This window comes from Poecile atricapillus, chromosome 18, assembly GCF_030490865.1.
Source record: "Poecile atricapillus isolate bPoeAtr1 chromosome 18, bPoeAtr1.hap1, whole genome shotgun sequence".
NCBI lineage: Eukaryota > Metazoa > Chordata > Aves > Passeriformes > Paridae > Poecile > Poecile atricapillus.
In genome coordinates this window covers 6,157,163-6,181,792 of record NC_081266.1, presented here as the reverse complement: position 1 = coordinate 6,181,792, position 24,630 = coordinate 6,157,163, and the positions used below count along the sequence as shown (strand labels likewise).

Here is a 24,630-nt window from a genome sequence, read left to right as displayed (position 1 = left end):
CTTTTGGGACTGTTGCAATAGGACAACAGTTCATGGTTTTAAACCAAAGGAGAGTCAGTTTAGACTGGATACAAGATTTTTACACTGAGGATGGTGAAACGCTGACACAGGGTGCCTGGAGAGGTGCTGCCTGCTGCATTCCTGGAAACATTAAAGGTCAGGTTGGACAGGACTCTGATCAACCTGCTCTAGTTGAAGATGTCCCTACTCATTGCAGGGGGCTGGACTAGGTGGCTTTTAAGGTCCCTTCCAAACCAAACTCTTGAGTGATTCTGCATTGCATGTGTCCATACCTGTGTGCATGGATCCGCTCATATATAAATCAGCCTAGGGTGTTCAGTGAATGGATTCCCTTTGGAATTCATGCTGGCTGTGACCTTTCATTCTTTGATCAGAGAATATAAAGAAAATGTATCAGAGGGTTATTTGGAAATTGTAATACTGGGATCCTTTTGCCTGTTGAGCTTTGTTTGGAAGACTAGGTCACTATGAAGCTTTCCTGAAAAGGAAAGTGGGTTTTTGTACTTTGCAGGCTTCATGTCTCTAATAGGTGCTACATGAGGCTGTATTTTACAACTACGTGGTTTGTCCTGCACAAAGTAATTCTCATCTGGCATGTATTTCCTGGAATTGGGTGGTTTAGTCAAAATACAATGTACTGTGGATACGTGGTTAAATGCTGGGGCAAAATTCAGAGCTAATGTCTCAGTGCAGACTCCAGCTATAGATTTGAGCCTTTGGGATTTGGGTATTTTCTTCAGGTCGTGTTTTTACTTGTCAGTCAGTAGCTGACAAGAACATAACTCCATGTCATGAGGTCAGAGGGTGTGAAGTGGGGGAGCTCGGGGTTGTATTCCCAGCTTCGCTGTTAAAGTGGTTAAAATCATCAAAGGGAAAGTGCTTTGGGAGGGCAGCATGTAAAACCTCAAACCTGTGTTTGCAGTTCGTTGTATTGGGTGCTATTTTAAGTGTTGGGCTTTGTCATTCCTTCCTTAGCAGTACCAAAGAAGGTTGAGATGGCAGAAAATACCTGATGCAATCGTTATTATTAAAAGCAGTGGCACAAAAACAAAGAGACCTTTCAGGTGGTAATTGCTTTCATAAGCCATTCCTGGGGATTGAACTCTGTGACCTCTACAACTTGATCTAAAAGGGACAGCCCCTGCAGTCACAGCAGAAACATGTGTGGCTGACATGCTGTGTGGTACCTGTTACAGCAGCAGCTCTGTGAAATCTTCCTTTCTAACAGCTGTGTCGTCCAAAACCCAGCAGAGATGGATGGATGCTCTGTGTGGAGCTCCAGTGCCAGCTGGAGCTATATTATTATATATTATATATTATATAATACAATATATATTATATATAATATATTATATATATTATAAATATATATTTATATTTATAAAAATATATATTTATATAAATATAAATATATAAAACAAGCTCAGCCTGGGATGGGGAGAGGCTGTGGCCTTTGGCTGAGCCTGCTCTCTGCAGGCAGGGCAGATGGGGCAATACTGGCCAGCTCGTGGCTAAGGGGTGCCAGGGAAACTTCTCCCTGTGCTCTCTGTCAGAAGCTGCAAGGAAGAAAAGACATCAGTCCCTGGGCTTTCCAGTCAAACCTTGCACAGGGACCTCACCAGAGTGTCCAGGGACAGGTAATTCATATTTCACAGTGGTGTGACAGGTAAACTCACAAGAGGGAAAGCTCACTTTGGGAGGGCACTGATGGCCTCTTAAAACAAAAGGTTTTAAAACGTGGCTCTTAAAACAAAAGATTTTTGTACCCGTGGATTACTGCAGCATCACTTTTAACCATTGACTCCTCCCTCTCTGGACTGTGGCCACCAGCACATTTTCAGGTAGTAAATGGCATTCTAAAATTGGCAATTCTCTTGAACTGGACCAAGTTATGTCACCTGCCTCATGAGCACCGGCTCTGAAGTAAGTTCTTGGAGGAAAACTGGAAAATAGGGCAATACTGTTTTGGAAACACGCTGTGAAAATGAGATTCACAGTTCGAGTTTTGCACAAAGGTGAGAGTTAGAAAATGCAGTTTTAAAAGGAAGACAGGCTAAAATACAAAATACAATGTGATACTTAATGGATAATTTGGATTATTTCTGGCCAGAGGAAGGTTAATGTAACATTTTATTCCTAGAAGTAACCACGCAGAAACTGTGCTAAATTCCCCTGATTTTCTGCAAGTTATCCGGTGCAAGTGTAATGGATGCACAGAAAAATGGTTGCAAAGGGACCAGGTCCCTTTCAGAAACTTCTTTTGTTCCTGCTTCTGTTCTTGTGTTCATCTGGAAACTCTAAAACCCCATTAAGGCAGCTAAATTCACCAACACGTGTTAACTATCTGTACAGGACAAAAATCTTGGAAATCCTCTCTGGAAATGCAGGGGTAAAATGAAGGGCAGACACAAGCAGGGCAGGAAGAAAATATAAAGCTCACCATGCTGGAGGTGGAAATATAAATATGTAGAACAAAATCTGTGCTTTACACTTGTTCTTTCAACTTGTGTCTACACTTTTCATTAAAAAAAACAAAACATAATAAACCTTTGCCTACAGTGTAATGTAAATTAATCAGCATGATCAGACTCCCTCATGTACAATAGAATACAGCTTTCTCTAGTTCTGATGGTTCCAATTTTTATTTTTAAACAGAAAAGTATAAGCTAGAAATATGGCATTTACTTCTGTTTTTTTGGGTTTATTCCCCCCAACATACATACTGACTAAATTATGTGGAAAAGCCTCTTTCTTCCCACTATTTCACCCTTGAGATCTAGTATTTTCCTAGTCTTGTCAGTGTTCCACGCTTTTTGCCAGCAATCCTGATCTGTATTCTTTAGGTTCCTTTTGGACCGTGAATCCTTTTGTGAGAAAATTATTCCTTGGTGCCCTGAAGCAGGAAACATAAACAAAAGTCTTGAGATGTATTGAAATCTGAAAATTGTTTTCAGATTGACTGAAATTGACTATTGAAATAGTGAAAATATTTCTAGAATGGCAACAGTTGCCACAGGATGTGGGAAGCAACAGGTAACTCAATAATGGTCCTTTGCATATCCAGAGCACCTCTCCTGTGGCAAAAGATATCTAATCATGGAATACCTGGATTTTTGTAGCATTTCAGGTTCCTTTGTAGTTTTTAGCCCTGCTTCATCCATGGTGGAACCAATGCCAAACTGTGTGTTCTTCATGGATGGGGAGGGAGCACCTGGGGCTGGACTTTGTTTGAAATCTGGGATGTTTGGGCTCACGCTGCCTCGCTCTGGGTGCCCAGGAGTGTAGGCATGAAATCAGGTTTTGGAAACTGAGAACTGAATGACTTCCCAGCGTCACATGCTGGGTTTGTTGCAGGGCCAGGAATCCAGCCCAGATCTCCTGGCTCCCTACCCACTCCCTGAGCGCCAAGGCCGGTCCCCAGCTCTGTTTCAAGGGATCCTAGAGAGCACTGGCATTTGAGCAAGTCAGCTGGCAACTCCACTCTGTTTTGTTTAGAATGGTTCACATTCTTCCATCTAATTCCCACACTGAAAATTTCCAGCTTCCTATTTTCCCCAAGCTGTCCCAGCAAGACATATTGAATATTCAGATGTGGTGGCACACACGTGCTTTTCCTGAAGCAACCCCTCAAAGCTTTTTCTGGATGTTTGTTTTACTCCAGTTCCTGTAATCCCCAAAGTGACATTAAACAGATTTTTTTGTTTAACCTTTATGTGAAACTCTCTCTCTGTCCCTTTATTTGTAAGGATATGTGGTTTTAGTTACATTTTGTTACATTCCCTTGTGCGTGGAGGAGACACTGTGTAAATGAAAACACATTATAATTGTTACACACCACGCAGAAATGTCCTCTCAGACCCATACATACCGTGTCTAGAACATATTTTTGTCCTCTCAGACCCATACATACCATGTCTAGAACATTTTTGTCCTCTCAGAACCATCCATGCCCTGTCTATACATATTTTAGCATGTGAACATCGCTGTATTTTCAGACCCCTTCATGTAGTAAATAACTTCTTCCTCTCTACACGTGTTCAGAAACAGGAGGGCTGTTCAAAGCAGTGCATCTCAGAGGCATCTCAGATGAAGTTGTACCTGAGAGCAGGAGTAGGATCCTTGCTGGCCCATCCCCGATGCCAAATCTCTGCACAAAGCTGGCGCTGGACGGAAGAACCGCGCGCTGTCAGCACGAGCGGAGTCACGACAGAGAAAAAGCTGCTTCTGCTTCAAGTGAGGAAGTTATTTTGCTGGAACAGCATAAATCCTTAATAGGATTTCTTGCTTCCCCTGCAGTGTAGAGACTCAGGCAATTCCCTCTTTCATCCTACACCTTGCCTGCTGCGAGGATGGTGAGCATCTCCTCGTGCAGCAGCCGAGCCTCTCAGCCCCTGTGCAGTGGCCCATGCTTCCCCCTCCTGCAAGACAAGCAATTCCTATCTCCTCTGCAGGTACACTGGGGTTTTTCTGCAGGATAAATATATTTTTCTTTGTAAAAACTTTGTAGTTGTCCAAAAAAGCAAAGGTTGCTTTCCAGATGTTCCACCTACAGAAATTGCCTAGTCCTGTCCAGTAGACTTAATATTGCCAGAGAGGTTGGGGAAAGAATCTCCAGGACTGTAAATATTGGATTGTAATGTAAAATAGATAATTTTAATTTTCTCTATTTGAGTGGCAGTTGGAAGAATTTCTCCCTCCTGGATTTTTCCCACTGAGTGCATGTTTCCCCTTTAGCATCAAGGGAAAAATGAACACATTTCTTTCTCTTAAAAAAAGCCATCTCCTGTGGACTGTCCAGCTGTGTGTGGTAAATTCTGCACAAGGTTTAGTGTGAGCATGGACTAAATGGTGACAATATTTACATGTTTTCTCTGGAGGATATTTATGCAAAATAAATATTGTATTTATTAATAGAAACTTTAATTATTTTTATTTCATTATTGAAATAATTTATTTTAACATTTTATATTAATATATAGATATTACAATATATTTTATAACTATATTTTATAACTATATTTTATTACTAATATTTCTATTCTTTAATATATATTTACAATATTTATCAAAATATTAAAATCTTTGATATTTTACTATTTTAATAACTATTTTAACAATTTGTTTTATTACTAAAATAAATATTTTTATTATTTTATTATTTCTATTTATTAATATAAATATTTTCGTTATTAATATAAATTTTAAATTAATCAAAATTTTGAATTAATAAAAAATTTTAATTAATACAAATTTTAAATTATAAATTTGTGCAGGATATTATGGAAAATAATTTATTATTAAAATAACTATTATTGTATTATTTTATTATTTTTATTGATTAATATAAATATTTCATTTATTAATATAAATTTTAAATTACTATAAATTTATGCAGGATATTATGGAGAATAATTTATTATTAAAATAATTATTATTGTATTCTCTTATTATTTTTATCGATTAATATAAATATTTCATTTATTAATATAAATTTTAAATTAATATAAATTTATGCATGATATTTATGGAAATATTTTATTATTAAATAATTATTATTTGTTATATTATTTTATTAATATTTTAATATAAATATTTTCTTTATTAATATAAATTTTAAAATAATACAAAATTTAAATTAATATAGATTTTAAAATAATATAAATTTTAAATTAATATACATTTTAAAATAATATAAATTTTAAATTAATATAAATTTTAAATTAATATAAATTTTAAATGAATATAAATTTTAAATCAATATAAATTTATGCAGGATGTTATGGAAAGTGTGGCCAGAGAGTGCCATTAGCATGAAGATGTGATGGAGAGTGGGGCAGGCACTGTGTCCCTGCAGGACACCTGGCCTGATGTCCAGAGGAGAGGCCAAAGCCTCACTCCTCCAAGCACTAGGAAAACACCTTTCTCTCTGAATTTCCACCAGGAATGAGAATCACTCAGTTCCTGCTCATTCCCTTCTGCAGGTGTGATTCTGAGCCCTGCTGCAGGATGCTGTAGGGGTGTGATCTTTCAAAGATGACATTTCAAAGATGAATTTCAAAGATGAATTTCAAAGATGACATCAAGCCATGCCATGGCAAAGGGAGCATTCCTGCCCTCCCTCAGCTCCCCGTGGCAAACTGGACCGAGAGCTGGTTGCCATCAGAATATCCCAGTGCCTTTGTGAGGTTTGCAGGATGGTGATGGTCTGAACTGGGCAGCCTCCTCCAGCCCAGCTGCACCTGCTGTGGGAACAGAGACTTTTAATTCCCTGTTTGAAGGGCTGCAGAATGTGGGTGTTACACTCTCAGAACAACTCAGGGCCAAATTCTCTGGTGCCAGTCATTCCTGGGTTTGTGCACTGCTTTCTGAGGAGATGAGCTGTTAGATAAGCACCAGATAATTTAACCCCTTGGAGTTACGTTTCTGGTGGCCACAACATTTTTCATGTCTGAAGCAGAAAAGGAAAAACCACAATTTTTCACAGGCACCTCTGAAATCTGATTCCTTGTTTTGAAGCCTAGGTGTGGGCTGAGCTGTTTGGAGGATGAAGTTGCCACTGGTGGAGTGCAGGATGTGCTCAGAAAGCCTCGCCGTGGGTGCAAAGTCGGTCTGGTGACAACTTGCACTGGCTGTGTTGATGTAAAGCAAGTTTTGATTTTGGTTAGCCCTGCTGGGCAGGCAGAGCTGTGGGAGGAGGAGATGGATGCTATTCTAGAGTCTGTACCAAAATGTCACATTAGAGTTCGTGCTGGCGAGAGAAACAGGGAAAAAAAACCACAACTTCTTTTGGAAAGCTTTTGGATAGCTTTGGCAGTTAAAATATCTGTATAATGTGCTTTGAAAACTGAGGCAAAGTCAATGAAAATGAACAAATTGGAGTAAAGTTGCTCTAGAGGCTTCAGTTACTTTTCCAGTTGTTCTTTTGTTCCATTTTGGGAAGGATTTACAAAGCAGCAAATGCTAGCACAAAGAGTGGAAACCTCATCTGTTACAAACCAGATAATTTTACACAGAGCCATCTTTCAAACTAATGCTTTGTTCTCATTTTTTTTAACACATAGATTTTTATTTTTTTCCCTTCTTTGCTGTTGTGTTCTTGCACTTCAGGCCTTGCCCTGATAACAGAGGGGCTTTGGCATCATCAGAGCTTGATGTAGTTCCTGTCCTGGAGTCTGATGTTCACTCCCTGTGCCCTCAGCCTCTGGCAGTGAACTTAAAACAAGGTCTGTAACAGGATACCTCTATTTTCTGCAGCTCAAATTGCACATAAGTGATCATGTTAGAATGAGGTTGAGTTATAAAATGATCTCCTTTTTGGTACAAATGTATATGCAGTCTATTCCCCAGACAGTTTGAATAGGTTTAGCTGAAATCTGTTGCACCCAGAATTAACAGGAAATTCCTTCACTGAAGTGTGAGGGTATAGAAGATAAGTTCTGAAATTGGTTAAATGGGTGTAACCTCCTGATGTAGGCAGGGCTTTATTTATAGTGCTTCAACCTTTACTATAGTTTATTTTTAATATAAAACACAGTAAGCATGCTTGAAAAAAAGGTTTTTCCTCTTTGGTTTGGAAACTGTGAGAACTATGAAGATGATACAATTATACACTTGGGCATTATTCCCAAAATGTTCTGTATTTGAACCCACTGTATTTGAGCAGGAACGTCATTTAATTGATGGCAGAAATATTTGATGGTTGAAAGAGTGGAAAAAGCAAGCAGATTTTCATTTTGATCCAAATTCAGCAAAAATGAGTAGGGATATTCTTGCTTTCAGGCACCTGGTTTAATGCTTTACTGAATGAAGGTAAATCTGCCCCACAGATTTCCTGTTTTCAACCTGTCACTCACCCCCTCCTGCACCTCTCTTTCCCTTTCTGTGAGGTAGAGGAAAAATAGTGGCTCTCAGGGCTGTGGGGTCTAAGGGATGGGTGTATGTGCTCGCTTTGCAAGTCTGGAGTGGAGGAAAAGCTGGCCATTATTATTTTTATTAGACTAGACTTTGTAAGAACCTCTTTGAAGAGTCTGTTTGGAAAGAGAAAAATTATAATGAACTTGGATTTATTCCAATGGTTTATTGTTTCCTTTGGAAATGGACAAGTCAAGCTTTGCTGGCTGTGGTTTAACTGGCAGGAGGGTCTTGATCTGATGCTGTGACCTGCACTGAGGTGCAGAATGTCCAAGGCACAGCAGCAAACAGTGAATCTCCATTTCCTCCAGTCATTCACTCCTGGAGAATTAAGAACCACTGCAGCAGCAGTTTAACCGTACTTTGAATATTTGATTTCTTTTGGCAGTTGATGTAATTCTTACAGAGTAGGGAACAAGCTGAAAGGAACATACTTCCAGGGCAAAAATGAGCTCCAGGCCTGTGAGATGCTGAGACATAAATCTCAGTTTGGGATGGCTCCACGGGGGCTGGGGGAGCTGGACACCCCTTTAGGGAGGATGAAGGTGCACTGTGTTCTCCAAGCTCAGAGTGAGGAAGAGAACACTTAAAGTCATCCAACTCTTTCCATCCCCTGGCCTGTCCTAAAATCTCTGCAGAGAAGTTGCTTTGACTTGGATAGCCTTGCTCTGCCTCCTTGCTGATGTTGTCAGAGAACTTTGTGTTCTTGTGCTTCGTAACCTTCGAGGAGGGCTGATGTGTGTGCTCATAACCACCATGGGCTGAGCCCAGAGCTCTCACACAAACCCTGCAGCAGCATCAGCTCCCCCAGCAGGAGCAGAGCTGCCCTCCTGTCACTGCCTGAGGGGTCTGTGCCCTGCTCAGATACAGCAGGGAGCTCACCAGCTCCCAGGACTGGCCTCTGGGAAACAAAGGAGGGATGGATGTTCTTCTCTTCACTTTTCTCATGTCTTACTCCCCTCTAGGATGGTCAGGACTGGCCTCTGGAAAACAAAGGAGGGACGGATGTTCTTCACTTTTCTCACATCTTACTCCCCTCTAGGATGGTTAATCCTTTGTGTAAATTTAACATTTGGGAAAGCTAGACGTCAGCTAAATGGCCTTTAAGGGATGGAGTCTTTCATTCTTGGCAATCTGATGTTGGGGAGCAGCAGCTTGGGCTTCCTAATCCTGCCTGGCCTTGTGTCCCAACCTGACCCCCGTGGCTCCTTTGGGGGGGCCTGGGGAACATTTTCTGAAGGTGAAATCATTAATGCAATTGAAGGAGATGGGGTGCTTGTCTGGCAAGGGAGCTGTGACACCGTGGGCATCTTAAATAAGCTGCTGAGCGGTCAGCAGAGGAAAATGCCTGGTGCTCCTTTCAAATATCTGTATCTAGTGATTTGTTGGGTTTATAATTATGCACAGTAGAACTGGTCTAATTTCTTATGGGGCTTTCCCATACAAATAGAGGACGCTGAGAAGGTTTCAGTTTGTGATTAGGGATGATTGCTGCAGCCCCAGAAACCCTGGTATTTCAGCAGTCGTGGGAACGAGAAGTGCAGAATTTGGGCTAGACATGGTTTAGGACTCTGGCTCTCAGCTGGGGCTGCCAGCATGCAAATAACCTCCTCATGTAAAGTGGAACCGGATGGCTTGGATCTGTCCATGGGAATATCATGGATGTGGAGATCTTCCAGACAGCCTTATACCTGCAGGGATGGGGCTGTGGTGCTTCTTTCTCCATTTCAAAAAATCTAAATCAATTTTGTTTCAGCATATGCAGCTTTTGCTGAGTCTGTTGCACTTTTCTTTGGGACATCTTGTGCTGGTCTCAGCGGACCAGGTTGGCTCAACACTCAGATTTAATCTGCTGGAAGAGTGAGTGCAAGTACCACAGAATCCCCTTGAGAGGAAGGAGGATCGTGTCCTGATTAATCTTTGGAGTTTGCTTTTTTCTTGTACTGGGTGAGATGGGCTTGCTCCAAGTGAGCTCATTGCCTGTCATGAAACCCTGTGCTGGAAATGACACTGTTCATTAGGCTATACATATATTCTGTAGCTGAGAAATGGTTTTGTTCATAGAATAATTATCCTTTGTACATATTCTGGTTTTGAATGGTGAAAATGTTCAGTATCTGGCCACTTTTGTTGTCTAGCACTTCTGCTTTATTTGCAAGCTTCCTCCAGTGTTGCTGTCCTTGGTGAGGCACTTCAGGGCCAGCTGTCACTGGGTGTGCTGGGACTGGCAGGTATATCTTGGCACTTGCTGCACTACATGCCCTGGTGACAGCCAGGCTGGATGCCATTGGCCAGGGGAGCCATGCAAAAATGGGACAGCAAGGTAGTGGTGAAAGGAAATCTGGATCTGTCAGCAGGGGTGACAGGTGATGAGATGCAGGAAAAGGTAGTGCATGAGCACATCAGGAGATAAAACCGAGCCTGTAAGCACCAAAAGAAACAAGCAGGATGTAACAGGAATAATCTGCTTTTCCAGCAGAGACAGACAGTGCGTGACAATTCAGTGAGGCAAGGCAAAAGGGCAGGCATGAAGGACTGATGTGCTGGGATACTTCAAGAAGGTTTTATTACATCTTTTCTAACAGCCCAGCTGTGTCTGGACCTATGGAGGTGGCTCCAGGTGCTGGTTAAGTAATAATTGCAGTACAAATAAATAAACACCTTTAGATCTGGGAAGGTTGACACCAGTGCAGCGATGTGGTGGCACAGTGCTGAGAGAGGACAGGGCAGCAGGGGAACAGCACAGAACCAGACTAGTCAGGGAGTGGTGAGATAAAAGATGATTTAGGTTTCTGTGTGAAGACTGAAATTTAGCTTCAAGTGATTCGGTTTTTTTTTTTTTTAATTTTTTTTCTTTTTCTTTTCTTTCTTTTTTTTTTTTTTTTTTTTTTTTTTTTTAATCTACACTCCCTCTAAAACTGGTTCAGCTGAATGGGCAAGTATGTGACTTTAATGAGATTCCTGAAGTCTTAGTAAGAGCTGTGGTTAGAGTCTGTCTGCCAGAAGCAGATGGAGAGCAGGACATTCTGATACATCTCCTGATGCTGTCAGCAGCAGCAGCTCCATGGCACACAAGCAGAGGGCAGGGATTCCCCTTGGAGCAGCACATGGAAAGTCTCCTTCCTGGGTGTGCTGCTTTTGGCTGAAGTTAATTTTCGTCATAGTAGCTGGTAGGGGGCTGTGTTTTGGATTAGTGCTGAAAACAGCGCTGATAACTCCGGGATATTTTGGTTATTGCCCAGCAGGGCTCGCACAGTCAAGGCCTTTCCTGCCTCTTGCCCCACCCTGCCAGGGAATGGGCTGGGGGTGCAGGAGGAGCTGGGAATGGACACAGCTGGGCCAAAGGGTACCCCAGAGCTGATGTTTTGCCCAGGAGAACCAGCTGGGACCAGCAGCAGGAGGAGGAGGAGGAAGAGGGGTTAAACACAACACTGGGCAGTGCATCTCTACTGGCTCCTGAAGCAGAGAGACTCTACTCCAGTGAGCATCCTTCACATCTGGAGTAAGTGCCTTGTGTCAGAGAAAGCAGTAACTGTTTCTGGATGCACTGGACACTGCGAGGCATTCAAAGCAAGCATTGAGCTGCAGTCAAGCTGCAAGAGTAAACAGGAACTCAAAAGAAGCTCCTGATCACTGGAGGAAGAATGTATGTCCAGCTCTCCCCAGAGCAGAAGAAATCAGACACGTTGCAGAAATGAGGAACACTGGAGTTATGTGGAAGTGATGTTTCCTTTCACTCGATAAAGATCTGGGTCACATCTGGGGACATCCCGAGTTTTTAAGAAACAATAAGGGTAGGACAAGGAATTTGCATGAGTAACCCTCCCTTTCTCATTTGTCAGAGCTGTCTTCCAGTGAGGGTTCAACCCTTTGCAGGCTCTGCCAAATCTTTGCAAAAACGATCTCATGGACATGACCTCCCTTTCTTGGAGTCCTGCAGCTTCCCTGCAGCAAACATGGCAGGGACAGTGCTGGGAAAGCAGTGAGAGCTCTCCAACTGCTTCAATGCACCTTTGGAAACTGGATGTGTAAATTTATGCTTCGTGCACACTTGTCACCTCTGAAAAGAGAACAAAGGCAAACACAGGTACAAATTTCAGGCAGGCAGCCAGCACAGTAGACAGTTGCCTCGGGCAGCAGACTGTTGAATGCAGCAGAATGCCAAGGCTTTAGGAAGAGGAAGGCTTGCTGCCGCTGCTCTGCCCTCTAAGAGGCATTAGACCTTTTATCTGAGGGTTGAGATTCATGTCCTGTTTTCAGGCAACAGCTCCTCACTTGGCCCAGGTGATGCTTGCTCTGGGTACAAGCATCTGCAGTGCTCGAGCAGGTTCTCTTCTGCTCTTTGAGTGATCCATGTCCACTGGAAGGGGTGGGATGGGACCTTTTCCCACAGGAGTTACAGCAACCTGTGCTTTCGGAGTTCTTCCTCCTGCTCCTTCATCCCCCAGAGTAGCAGGAGTGGTCTGAGCTGGTGTGAGTGGGCTGCTGCAGGGGAAGGATGGTTTGGGGTGAAGGTGGGAGTCACCTGGATGGGGAAGGATGGGCAGGATGGTGGCCAGAAGGGCTGCTCCACCTGCAGTGAGGTTGGGCTGTCCTACCTGGTGCTTCACCAGCTCCATCCATCCCAGCCCACGGCAGCCCCGCTTCACCCCACCTCTGATCCTCACAGAATGTCCCTGATATCTGCCACCCAGCCCTGCTTGGGCAAACAACCTCACAAAGCTGTTTGATCCAGCCCTGCAGTCGGGCTCAAAAGATAACCCAAGCTTTTTGTTTATAAAATCAAAACCTCTCATTCAGGATTTTGGTGACAAGTAGAAACAGGCGCAAGAGTGGAAGACCACATTCTTCAGACCACCAGCCAAGAGCTTTTCAGCTTTTGGTGTGGAAGTTGCTGGCTGAGGCTAAATCCCTGCAGCAATGCCTCACCTGCTGTTATCACTTTATCTGAACTCATAAACACAGCCAGCAAAGAAATTATTTCCAGCACCTCAAAAAGGACTCGCTTCCATAATTCACGTATGAGCTGAATGGCTGTTGCTCTTACCAGCAGCAGATTTTAGGTAGGATTCAGAGTTTGAGAACTCTCCTGCTGAAGGAACTGCTTTAGTTGCCACCTTAGAGAGGATATTAGGCTGGCTGGATAAGCCATCTTATCCCATACAGCAATACTTGGGTCCCGTGTTTCAAAACAAGATCTCAAGCGCTTCTCGTGCTCATTGGCAGTCAAGCTGCTACCAGCAGTATTCATAACACTTCACTGTTGTTAATCATCGTCTGCCTGTGCATATTAATGCTTGAAACGAGATATTTAATTAGTGCCATGTGTTTCTGGAGCAAGTTTCACGTGAGCATCTCCCAGGCTTTCCCGGCTGGGAAGGTTTTTGTTCCCCGCAGGCCGCGGTGCTGCCGGTGGGCCAGCGGTGCGTGCTGCCGTGTCCTGGCTACATGTGCTCAGAGAAGCTCACACTGCCATTGACATCACCTGGATTTGTGGAACTGCCTCAGCAGCTGCTGCCGTCTCACATTCCTGGCTGGGAGAGGCAGCCGGGCGCCTCGCCACGGTTTACTCCTTCCTCAGAATCCGCAGGGTGAGGGCAAAGCTTGGAGATGCACTTCTCCCATCGTGTCATCTATTTACATGGCACATGCCTTGTGCGTGTGGGAGACAGCCAGGGCTTTTCTTTTTCCTCCCCTGCCCTACTTCTTCTTTCTGGCTGTGATGAGATGGAAAGGTGGGACGCTCTCCTCTCTGCCAGCGAAAAGGTTTTCTGTATCTGAGGCTGGCTTGGAAATTCTTTAGGTGACATCACACCATGTCTGTGCAGACTCATTGTTTGTCATGGAAAAGCCATTCATCCATACACAACTTCCTTCCTCCCCAGACTCGGGGAGATAAACTTTCCATTCTGTCTATTCCCTATAGAAACAGACCCAAAACACACACACACCTCGCCACCCCTCCGTCACGCTCGGGGCTGGGGGAGGAGAAGGGAGGATAGAGAAGATGGGAATAAAGTCACCCTGTTTTCTTCAGACATGGATCCCGCTGTGCCCGAGCAGTAGAGCTCCCCTCCCGCTGCGGTGCCGGGTCACACAAGGCTTTTTTGTCCCGAGGCTAATTCTGGCACTTGCAGCCCCACATCTGCCTGCCAGGTGAGATGGGCCACCAGCTGCAGGTACAGCACATCTGGATGGGGGAGGAAGCCAAGCGTGCTGCAAACAAACACAGCAAGTCCACCGTGGCGGGTGCAAGGAATTCGATAAAAAATATACTTGAGCAGTCTGAGCTGCCGGGGCTGGTGATTCATGTCTCGGGTGCTGCTGGTGAGGCAGACGGCAAGGCTGGGTACCCGGGTACCCCCTGTACCCCCTGTACCCCCTGTACCCCACAGCCTGGGGGGATCTGCACGCTCAGCCTGCTGAGAAGGCTGGGGTGGGCATTTTTCCGTGGAGGAAAGGTGGGAACCGTGTGGAGCAGGGTGGGATGGGACAGCGGGAAGCCTTGTGGAGATGGAGGCAGCAGTGGTGGTGTGCTGAGGTGCTGTTTCCCTACACCTGAGCCAGGCAGGGTGAGAGGAGCACCTCTCAGGTCAGAAATACCTGCACAATGCGGGATGCCCGCATTTGCTTCCTGCCCGTGTCCGGGGCAGGGCTGAGGAGCTGCTTGTCCTGCCTTTGAGGTTCGCGGCCATTCCAGCGGAGTTTGGACCAGGGGAGCCTTTGAAGCTTTTCTCCTGTCCACCTCCCCTGCCCCTAAAGCCATTAGGCTCCGGTGCCAGCCCTATCCGCACTCGTGGCTGGCGGCCCGGCCGATCCTCGCAGACCCCCCGGGCGGGACACGGGGCCATGGGGCCCTTGGGGAGGCGATTCTGGGCAGCATTTCCGAGCCGCCTCTGCACTACAAAGGCAGCGGGGCTTTGATGCTCCCGCACACCTGCGGCCGCGGGGCTCCGGGCCGAGAGCTCCGGGGAGCGCTCCCGACGGCCGGGAGGGCGAGAGCCCCTGCCCCGGGAGGCTCGGGAACATCGGGAACCTCGGTCCCTGCCCCGGGAGGCTCGGGAACATCGGGAACCTCGGTCCCTGCCCCGGGAGGCTCGGGCACCGCTGTCCCTGCCCCGGGAGTCTCGGGCAGCCGGTCCCTGCCCCGGGAGGCTCGGGTACCCCTGTCCCTGCCCCGGGAGGCTCGGGCAGCCGGTCCCTGCCCCGGGAGGCTCGGGTACCCCTGTCCCTGCCCCGGGAGGCTCGGGCAGCCGGTCCCTGCCCCGGGAGGCTCGGGTAGTGCGGTCCCTGCCCCGGGAGGCTCGGGTAGTGCGGTCCCTGCCCCGGGAGGCTCGGGTACCCCTGTCCCTGCTCCGGGAGGCTCGGGCAGCCGGTCCCTGCCCCGGGAGGCTCGGGTACCCCTGTCCCTGCCCCGGGAGGCTCGGGCAGCCGGTCCCTGCCCCGGGAGGCTCGGGTAGTGCGGTCCCTGCCCCGGGAGGCTCGGGTACCCCTGTCCCTGCTCCGGGAGGCTCGGGCAGCCGGTCCCTGCCCGGGGCCGGGGGCGGGAGGGAGGCAGGGCCGCCGCCGGAGCCCCCGGGAGGCGGCGGCCGGGGGAGGGTCCTGCGGGGTGGGAGGGGGCGGCAGCCGGGCCGAGCTCGCCGCGCCCCCGCCGCTCGCAGGCCCCGCTCCAGGGCTTCTCCTCGGCGCTTCTCCGCAGGGCGCCCCGTCCCGGCGGCCGGCTCGGCGGGGGCTGCCCCCGCAGCCCACCATGAGCGGCCCGAGGCTGGCCCTCGCCGCCGCGCTCCTCTGCAGCTGCACCTCGCCCGTGGCCGACGCCAACTCCTGGTGGTAAGTGAGGGGAGCCGGCGGCGCCTTTGTCCGCCGCGGGCCGGGGACCGGGGACCGGGAACAGGGGACCGGGACCGTCCGGGGCCGTGCGGCAGCTCCTGCCCCGGGAGCTTCCCTCCCTCCTTCCCTCCTTCCCTCCTTCCCTCCTTCCCTCCTTCCCTCCTTCCCTCCTTCCCTCCCTCCCTGTTTCTTTCCCTTCTCTGCAGGGTTCCCCCTCCCGCTGTCCCTGCCCAGTTTCGGGAGTGGCGGACGCTGCCCCTCTCCTCCAGGCGCTTCTGGGCTCCTTTTGTACGGGCTCGCTGAAATGCCGTCCGGGCTCTAGGATGTGGGGAATGCGTAGGGAGTGGATGGGTAAGGTTTCCCAGCCGCTGCCAAAAGCGCTGGGAGCAGCCGCGGAGCCCCCTTCCCCCGAAGAGCGGAAAATAGCCTGGCTCTAAGGCAGGCATCGCTCGCTGGCGCTGTGTAAAATAGCTGCTCGCTTTCTTCTGCGGGGAAAGTGCTCAGCTCTCCCTCTGCCCCCTCCCCATCCCGGCCTCGGTGTTTAAACTCGGCTCACAGACGAGCAGTGTTGCTGCCGCTGGAGCCCTGGAGAGCCCCGCATGTGGCGGAGCTGCGGAGGGAGGCGGCTGACACGAGAAATGGGCTCCGCAGCGGGGCTGGGCTGGGCTGGGCTGCTGGCGAGAGGTGTCGGGCGCTTGGCCTCTCCCTCCAGACTCCCTTGGGATGTTTTTCTCATCGCAGGTCTTTGGCCATGAACCCCATCCAGAGGCCGGAGATGTACATCATCGGCGCCCAGCCGGTGTGCAGCCAGCTGCCGGGGCTGTCCCCCGGGCAGCGCAAGCTCTGCCAGCTCTACCAGGAGCACATGGTGTTCATCGGGGAAGGGGCCCGCAGCGCCATCAAGGAGTGCCAGTACCAGTTTCGGCAGCGGCGGTGGAACTGCAGCACGGTGGACAACACTTCTGTCTTTGGGAGGGTCATGAAAATAGGTAGGAGCACCTGGAAATTCAGAAGGGTTGTCCCCCTGCACCTCCAGATACACCCGCAGGAGTGATGAGCCCCAGGGGCGGCTCCTGGAGCTGCCTTCAAGGAGCTTTCCCCTTCCCTGGTGTGCAGGCACTGCCTGGGGGCACCGATACCCCTGGGCTGGGGACAAGGGGACAGCGATTCTTTCGGGGGGAGCACGGGAAGGTCAGGAAAAGTTCGCTGTGCTTCTTTAAAGGTGGTGAAGGAAGAAGCTGGAGGCAGGAACAATGGCCCCGTGTTATCGTTCCCAGCATCTCGGACAGGGAATGCAGCCCTGAGATGTGGGAAATACGGACCCTCCGCGCATGGAAATTCCCCCACTCCCCCCTTACTGCCACTTTCTGTGTAAACCTAAGAGATTTTTATAATTCCTGCCCTGCTGGCCGTAAGAGGCACATTGACAGGCCATTGCTGCACTTGAATTGAGGTGTGACCTAGCCACATTGTCCCAGCTCCTTTTGAAATGCAATCATCTGATGGCAAGAAACTGAGAAATCCGGGCTGGGTTTGAAATGTCCGACAGGCAGGCCAATAAAGAAAAGGTGTTAAAACAGCCACACACACACACACACACACTCACTCTCCACAGCCCCTGTCTGAAGGTTTCGTTTCCCACCCACAAAGCCAATCATTTACACTGAAGAATCAGAACTATTTCTCGGTTGTGAGCTCGAGGGATGGAAAAAGACCTTCAGCTCCTGTACCCCCGGTATTGCTCACACTGGTTTTGGCTTCACTCTCAAAAAAGCTTCAGGAGCAGCAGGACACCAAGAGATGCACCTTTAATACCTCTGGGGCGTTCAGGCGATAGGGCACAAAGTCCTGTGATCTCCCCCGTTTGATCCTGAAATTCGTGTGTCCTCCTAGAGAATTCCAGGGATATTTCTGCACGTGTTACTCCATCTTGCAGAATTCCTATTTCAGCCCTAACCAGAGCTATTCTAAGTCCTCCCTTTCTGCCCAGCTCATACCCCAAGAGTTCTTCTCTGGAAAATGCTGTTTCCTGACACATACTTCCAGTTCCTGTCACACATCCAAGGCATCTGTGCATCCTTGATCTCTCACTTTCTGATAGCAAGGGTGGTGGCCAGATGGGGCTGCATGCAATCTCAGATTGTTAAAACATGTACTTTGAGGGATAAAAACTGAAATTTCATCCACCAAAGGACAGAAAATACACTCTCATCTCTCCTTTCTGATGTCACTCCCTCACGTGTAACTTCTCCTAAAGAATGGTGTAAATTTCAAATCCCCAAAGAATTGCTTGTGACTCCATAGGGATGCAATAAAATAGGAATCTCTCCTTCTGGAGCAATCCTCATTCTCCAGGAGCTTCCTGCAGCTCTGGGTTGGTGCTGTGAGAGGGTCCACAAGTGGAGAAGGGTGAACTAAGAGAGCTGAAGGATGAAAAGCTGTCAGGAGGAATCAGAATGTGTAGAGGCAGAAGGAACTAGAGTGGATAGTGGAAGTGGGAGGATTTCTCCTCTCTAAAATGAATCTGATTCTGAGTTAAGATTGGGAGTGGATTTCTTCACGTTTTGGTGAAGGCAGAGGTGTTGTGGGTGTGTGATGGGTGTGACCATTGCTCCTGCTGCTTGGTTTGTGTGTGCATTTGCTGTGTCTGTGGCAGGAATGTGCTGATGGCAGTGTCTGAGGTGACTGCCTGCAGTTGCCCACTCTCCAAAAACCTATGCCAGCAGTTTGGAAACCATTCTCTGCTCAGCTAGAGCACGTTCAGATGTTTATACTCCAGCAGGAGACTGCACAAAAGAAAAATCTCACTGAAGGTGTCCTGGGGTATTCCTGGATCTTTGGTGATTCGTGGCTGTTTGTGTCAGGGATGAGCTGCTGTGGAGGGAGATGCTGCCTCTCCTTTCTAATAGCTTCACCTTCCGATTTTACATTTTCTTATTCATAATGAGTCTTTGCTCATCATTTCAGCAAATATATTTTCCACACTGGGGAAGAAGATAAAACCTTTCAATCTCCTAGGTTATGCCAGATATAAAGCCATTTTTCCCTGGGTTTGTACTGTGTGTCTGTCTCCTGTTTTCAACCTCTGAGCCCCAAATCTGGACCACAGCCCTTTTTCTGTACTCTGTGCCAATGGCACGAGAAAGGCCTGGAGAGCAGAATATCTGCAAGAGTGCACAGCCATGCCAGATTGTTGTGGAGAGGGAGGGGAAAGGAGATAAGAGGCACCCAGAAGGTGCACAGTGTGCCAGCAAGCCTCGCTGCCCACCCACCCATGCGAGCGTGGCGTGTATGACATGATTTCTGGAGCTGCACTGGATTGTGAGAGGGGAGGAGAACCTGCCTTGGCCAGAGCCTGGGAGATCCGTGTGAGAGCATTCCCTCAGAAACCTGGAAGATCAGTTTCCTTCCCCCTTCACAGAACTTGACTCAGCTCAGAAGCAGGAGAGCTGGTTGGGCTGTGTTTAATCATTACACCTTCATTTCATGCTTCTCATGGCAGTGAGGCAGTCCAGTGACACAAAGCTTTTGGAGGGGCACTGAAGTTTTGGAGCATTGTTTTCTCCTGTTTGTGTTGTTATGAGACTTGCTCTTAGCTCTTAAATGTGGTTTATTCAATAACAATATTTAATGATGTAAAAAATTACCCTTCCAAAGTTGCTTCCTGGTCTGTCAATGCAGATTTTAGACTGCAGATGTGTGTGTGTAGCTCGATGCATTATATACAGACACATTCCTCACTGCTACATTTATGAGGGGGAGAGCACAGAGCACCCCAAAAGGTCATGTTAGAATTTCCTCAGGGGTGGAGAGAGTATATCTCCTCCAGCAGAATCCTAAATGCAAGGCTGGGATTTCCAGGTTAGTCCAGTCATTTCTGGAGCCAAAGATCTTATCTCTTCTGTCTTTTCAAATGCTAAAAGGGGGAAAAAGAAAGACAGTCATAAAAACAGAGAACAAAGAGAATTTTTTTTCCTTGTTTTTCTTTGAGATCTGCAAACTTTAGGGTAACGCTTTTAAAACCAACGAGTTGAAACGAAAACATTTTCATTAAAAAAAAAAAAAAAGTTAAAGTACGGGGTCCGTTCTTCTCCCATTTCCTTCTGGAGCAGCTCCAGAGGGGCTGTGGGAGCCAAGCCCTGGCCGGGGGCTGCAACCCTGGGATGTGGTGCCTTGGGGTGTTGGTGTGCCCGGAATGCCGATGCGGTGCCCCGGGATGCAGTGCCCGGGATGTGGATGCTGTGCCGGGATGTGCCCAGGATGCCGATGCTGTGCTGGGATGCGGTGCCCGGGATGCCGATGCTGTGCCGGGATGCGGTGCCCGGGATGCGGATGCGGTGCCCGGGATGTGCCCGGGATGTGGATGCGGTGCCCGGGATGCGGATGCGGTGCCCGGGATGTGCCCGGGATGCGGATGCGGTGCCCGGGATGTGCCCGGGATGTGGATGCGGTGCCCGGGAGCAGCCGCGGCTCCCGGCGGGCGGGCACAGGAGGGCAGCAGAGCTCCGCAGAGCTCCCCGGCGCCGGGCACGGCTCCCGGGACCCGCAGCCACGGGACGGAGGCCGGAACAAATTCGGGAATAACAGCCCAGTCCTTTGAGATGACAGCACAGAGGTGCGGGACTGGGCGGAACTTTGAGGGGACGAGTGAAAACCCCAGGATTTGGGTTATACCCAGTATTTGGGTTATACCCAGTATTTGGGTTATATACCCAAGTACTTTTCCAAGCGTTTGCTTCGTGGGCAGCAAGAGGAGGGATGTAAAAAGCCCTCACCCTGCTGTGACTTGTTGTAGCCTCTTGTCCCACCACTGTCCTCAGCAGCCTGAAGAAGTCGAGCAGATGCAGTGTCTGAGTGGGATTCTCCATCTGACAGGTGGAGCCAGTTGAAATCCGGCCGGTAAAAGTGTAAATCCCGGTGTCTTTTCCCGGATCCCTGTCAGGCTGTAAGGATGCTAAGCACCTGGAGCCATGCAGGCTCTGTTGAACGAGCTGTCACGGTGTGAGGTCCTTTCCTTGCAGGTATTTTAATCTCTACAGACAGGGGAGTGCTCTCCTTAAAAGGATGATTGGTGTGTCCTCAGGGCTTTCTCCATGCAGGTAGGGGCAAAACTGCACACTGGACTCTTACCTTAGGAGACCCATAACGTGCAACACAAACCAGATGAGTAAAAGCTTGATTTTGGCTACTGAAGAATTAACCCTAATTCCCTTATGGGCCAGTCTCATCTGAGCTGCCTTAACGAGGAGTCACATCCTCTGTATTTCTTGGGCCAGGGAGGTTTGGTGAGCACAGTTCTCTTCCAATGACCTGCGAGGAAGGATCTCCCTTCTGTATGGTGTGTCCTGTAGCATTTTGTGTTCCAGAGCAGAAACCCCCAGTGTTCATCTCTCATTTAGGTGGGGTAAAAAAATCAAAAGTTGTTCTGCGAGGTGGATGCCATTTACAGCCTTGCCTTTGTCTTGGGTCATTAGCACTAAGCTGGTGATAAGCTGCTATTAATTAGGGATTGTCAGCACATGCAAATTGGAACAAGAGCACACCAAATGTGACAGCTCGGACCCGCTGAGGGAGCTGGCACTCAGAGCCTCCTGAGCTGGTGATAAACTATTCTTTGAGGATCTGCCCTTTGAAGTCGTTAAAATTTCCTTGAGAGCATCTTGCTGGGGTTTGGTGTAAGTAGCCCTTCACAATTAGATTGCTTATCCTGATGAAGCTTTGGCAGCTGCTCTCTTTATCACCTGCAAGTTTGGTGATGAGCACAATGGTTCCAAAGGCCTTGGTTCAGCTATTTATTGGACATGTGGCAGGGTGTGGATTGCCTCCTTGTCCCTCTCCCTGCGTGCAGACACTCAGCACTCCTGGGGCTTGGCCTCATGCAGTGCCCTGGCTGTGCTCACACTCACACTGAGGCTCAATCCCTGCCAGGAACACCGAGCTGGAGACCTGATCCAGCCGCTCAGCTCTGCTGCTGGGCTGCCTAGGGCATGCTCGCCAAGCAGGGCAGTCTCTGGAAAACCTGCTAATGGAAAGTCTTTTCCTTTATTATGATCTACATGGGAGTTTTACTTCTTCCAGCACCGTGCTTCTGCAGGCAGTGGAAGAGATCCTGCCTTGATATTGCAGTGTAAAAATGAGTTTCCATCACTTTGCCTACAAATAATTTTCAGCTGTAAACTAAAATAAGTTCACTGAAGAGGAGCCCATAAAGACTGCATGTCCCAATTAAATGAAGCCATTCCAGAGCGATAACTGGCTTAACCAGAGTGCTCCTTTTGCACAGACCCAGCCTCGTTACTTGTTCTTAATGAACAATTGGCAAATGCCAACGTGGCTGTATTTTCAGCAAGTGAAGAACCCTCCTGCTGCTTGAGGGTTTCCTCCAGGTTAGAATGGAAGGATAAGTGATGGGGAACAAGGATGAGCAATCCCTGCCTTTGGAATTGCTATCCAGAACGGGATGGAGCCCTTGCTCTTGATCCCAGTAGATTCACACACCGTGGTTTGTGTGCTCCTGGTGATGCCTGGAGAGGGCTGGCCTGGAGCAGAGGCTGGACAGGGTTCAGGATAAAGCAGGGTTTTATTGAAAGTCCCTAAAGGACACATCTGGGGTAGTGCAGGAGCCTGGCCAGGGCTACACCCAAGAAGGACCAAAAATGGTCCCAAAATGGATGATTGCTCACCAGGGCTCACATTTTTAGAAGTTTTGGTCCATCTGCATATCAGGGTTCATTGTCCAGTCTCAGCTCCAGGTTATGGAGTCCCATCCTTGTTTTCTCCCTTCAGCCCAGCGCTGTTCCTGCTTTTGGGACTGAAACTTGTAAAGACTGTCCTTGGCATGGAGCTGGAAAAGGAATTGTTTTGTCTGTGAAGAGAGCTCACTGACACTGAACACGAAGCTCAAAACTCCACACCTGGGCAGCGCAGAATACGAAAAATAGAAAAGCTAAAACATAAAATGCGATTTGATTTGCTTGCATTTAATTGACCTCCCATATTGTGAATTAACCCGGTGTCCCCCCCCGTGTCCCCAGGCAGCCGGGAGACGGCGTTCACGTACGCGGTGAGCGCGGCAGGGGTGGTGAACGCCATCAGCCGCGCGTGTCGCGAGGGAGAACTGTCCAGCTGCGGCTGCAGCCGCACCGCCCGGCCCAAGGACCTGCCCCGGGACTGGCTGTGGGGAGGCTGCGGGGACAACGTGGAGTACGGATACCGCTTCGCCAAGGAGTTCGTGGATGCCAAGGAGAGGGAGAAGAACTACGTGCGAGGATCGGAGGAGCAGGCGCGCATGCTGATGAACCTGCAGAACAACGAGGCTGGCCGCAGGGTAAGAGCAGTGCTGGCCTCTTCCTCTTCCTCTTCCTCTTCCTCTTCCTCTTCCTCTTCCTCTTCCTCTTCCTCTTCCTCTTCCTCTTCCTCTTCCTCTTCCTCTTCCTCTTCCTCTTCCTCTTCCTCTTCCTCTTCCTCTCCCTCTCCCTCTCCCTCTCCCTCTCCCTCTCCCTCTCCCTTTTCTTCTTTCTTCTTTCTTCTTTCTTCTTTCTTCTTTCTTCTTCCTCTTCCTCTTCCTCTTCCTCTTCCTTTTCCTCTTTCCTCTTTCCTCTTCCTCTTCCTCTTCCTCTTCCTCTTCCTCTCCCTCTCCCTCTCCCTCTTCTTCTTTCTTCTTTCCTCTCCCTCTCCCTCTCCCTCTCCCTCTCCCTCTCCCTCTCCCTCTCCCTCTTCTTCTTCTTCTTCCTCTTTCCTCTTCCTCTTTCCTCTTTCCTCTTCCTCAGAGACAGGGTCTGAAGGCTGGGGGTGGCTGGAGATCACATTCCCGGGGGGTTTGCTGGGGGATAATCCAGCCATGCCCCAGGAAAAGCGTACAGACGCGTTTTCTGTGAATATTACAGACAATATTGACAGTGTTCCAGGGTCAGGCTTCCATTGCCAGCTAAACCAGTTAAATTTGGGGTCTCTTGAGATACTGTACAACACACATATGCAGACAGTTCAGCCCTTTCCAAATAAACTGGGTGCTGTTACAGCCCATTTTTAAGGTTTATGTCTAAGAAATCAGTTTCCAGAGCTGTGAGAGTGACAGGCTGGCGGTGAAAAGAACTTCTGGCATGTAGAGTTGTCTTTGCCACCATCATTTAGATTTTTGGGAATATAAGGCCAGGAGCCTGGCTATCTCTGAAACTCAGGCCTTGCTCAGTTACCTTGGTACTGGGCACAATAAATAGCTCACATTTAGGTGACAAACATTATCTGAGAAGATTCACAGTTTTGATCTGGGGACCCCTAGGGATGGAGAATCCATCACTTCCCTTTGTAGTATGATACCAGCATTAATCACTCTTTCAGCTCTGAACCTAATGATCATTTGAATTTAGCTGGCACCGGCTTCCAGTCACTTCTTTTTCTGACTTGTACAGCTTAAATCCAAAACCCTCTTAGTAATCAGAATTTCCTTGGCATACAAGTATTTATCTACTGTCATTTATTCACCATTCTTTCTTGACAAACTAGATAGAGCACTGAAGACTCTCTCACTTGCAGAGGTTCTCATCAGCCATCAAATCATTTTCCTGTCACTTTAGTGTACCCTTTCCCATTTTCCCACATCCCTTTTGTATGCATTCAGTGTATGCACTTTTGCTTTTCACACAATTCCTGTGTCTGTGATTAATAGCCTGGAAGGTGTAGCATCATTCATATGCAGTGCAGCTGTGTAATCCTGCCTCTTTCCAAAAGTAGAACAGGAATACTAACCTGAACATTGGTGCATTTTCCCCAGGGTGTTTTAAATTTTTATCATTCTTCCCTAGAAGTAAGCTTTTCAAAGGTTAATTTTATTTCTAATTCATGTTAAAAAAAATCCCATTAAGTGTA

At 48.0% G+C, this 24,630-nt stretch overlaps 1 protein-coding gene across 2 annotated transcripts in view; it reads left to right on the top strand.

The window, feature by feature from the left end:
- WNT5B (Wnt family member 5B) overlaps nucleotides 1-24,630 on the top strand; it is a 72,411-nt gene that overhangs the window by 41,894 nt on the left and 5,887 nt on the right. For both annotated transcript variants that reach the window (XM_058852872.1, XM_058852873.1), the window contains exons 2-4: nucleotides 15,632-15,762; nucleotides 16,504-16,751; nucleotides 22,797-23,089. In XM_058852872.1, coding sequence (XP_058708855.1) covers nucleotides 15,632-15,762; nucleotides 16,504-16,751; nucleotides 22,797-23,089 — 672 coding nt within the window. The remainder of the gene's footprint in view (nucleotides 1-15,631; nucleotides 15,763-16,503; nucleotides 16,752-22,796; nucleotides 23,090-24,630) is intronic.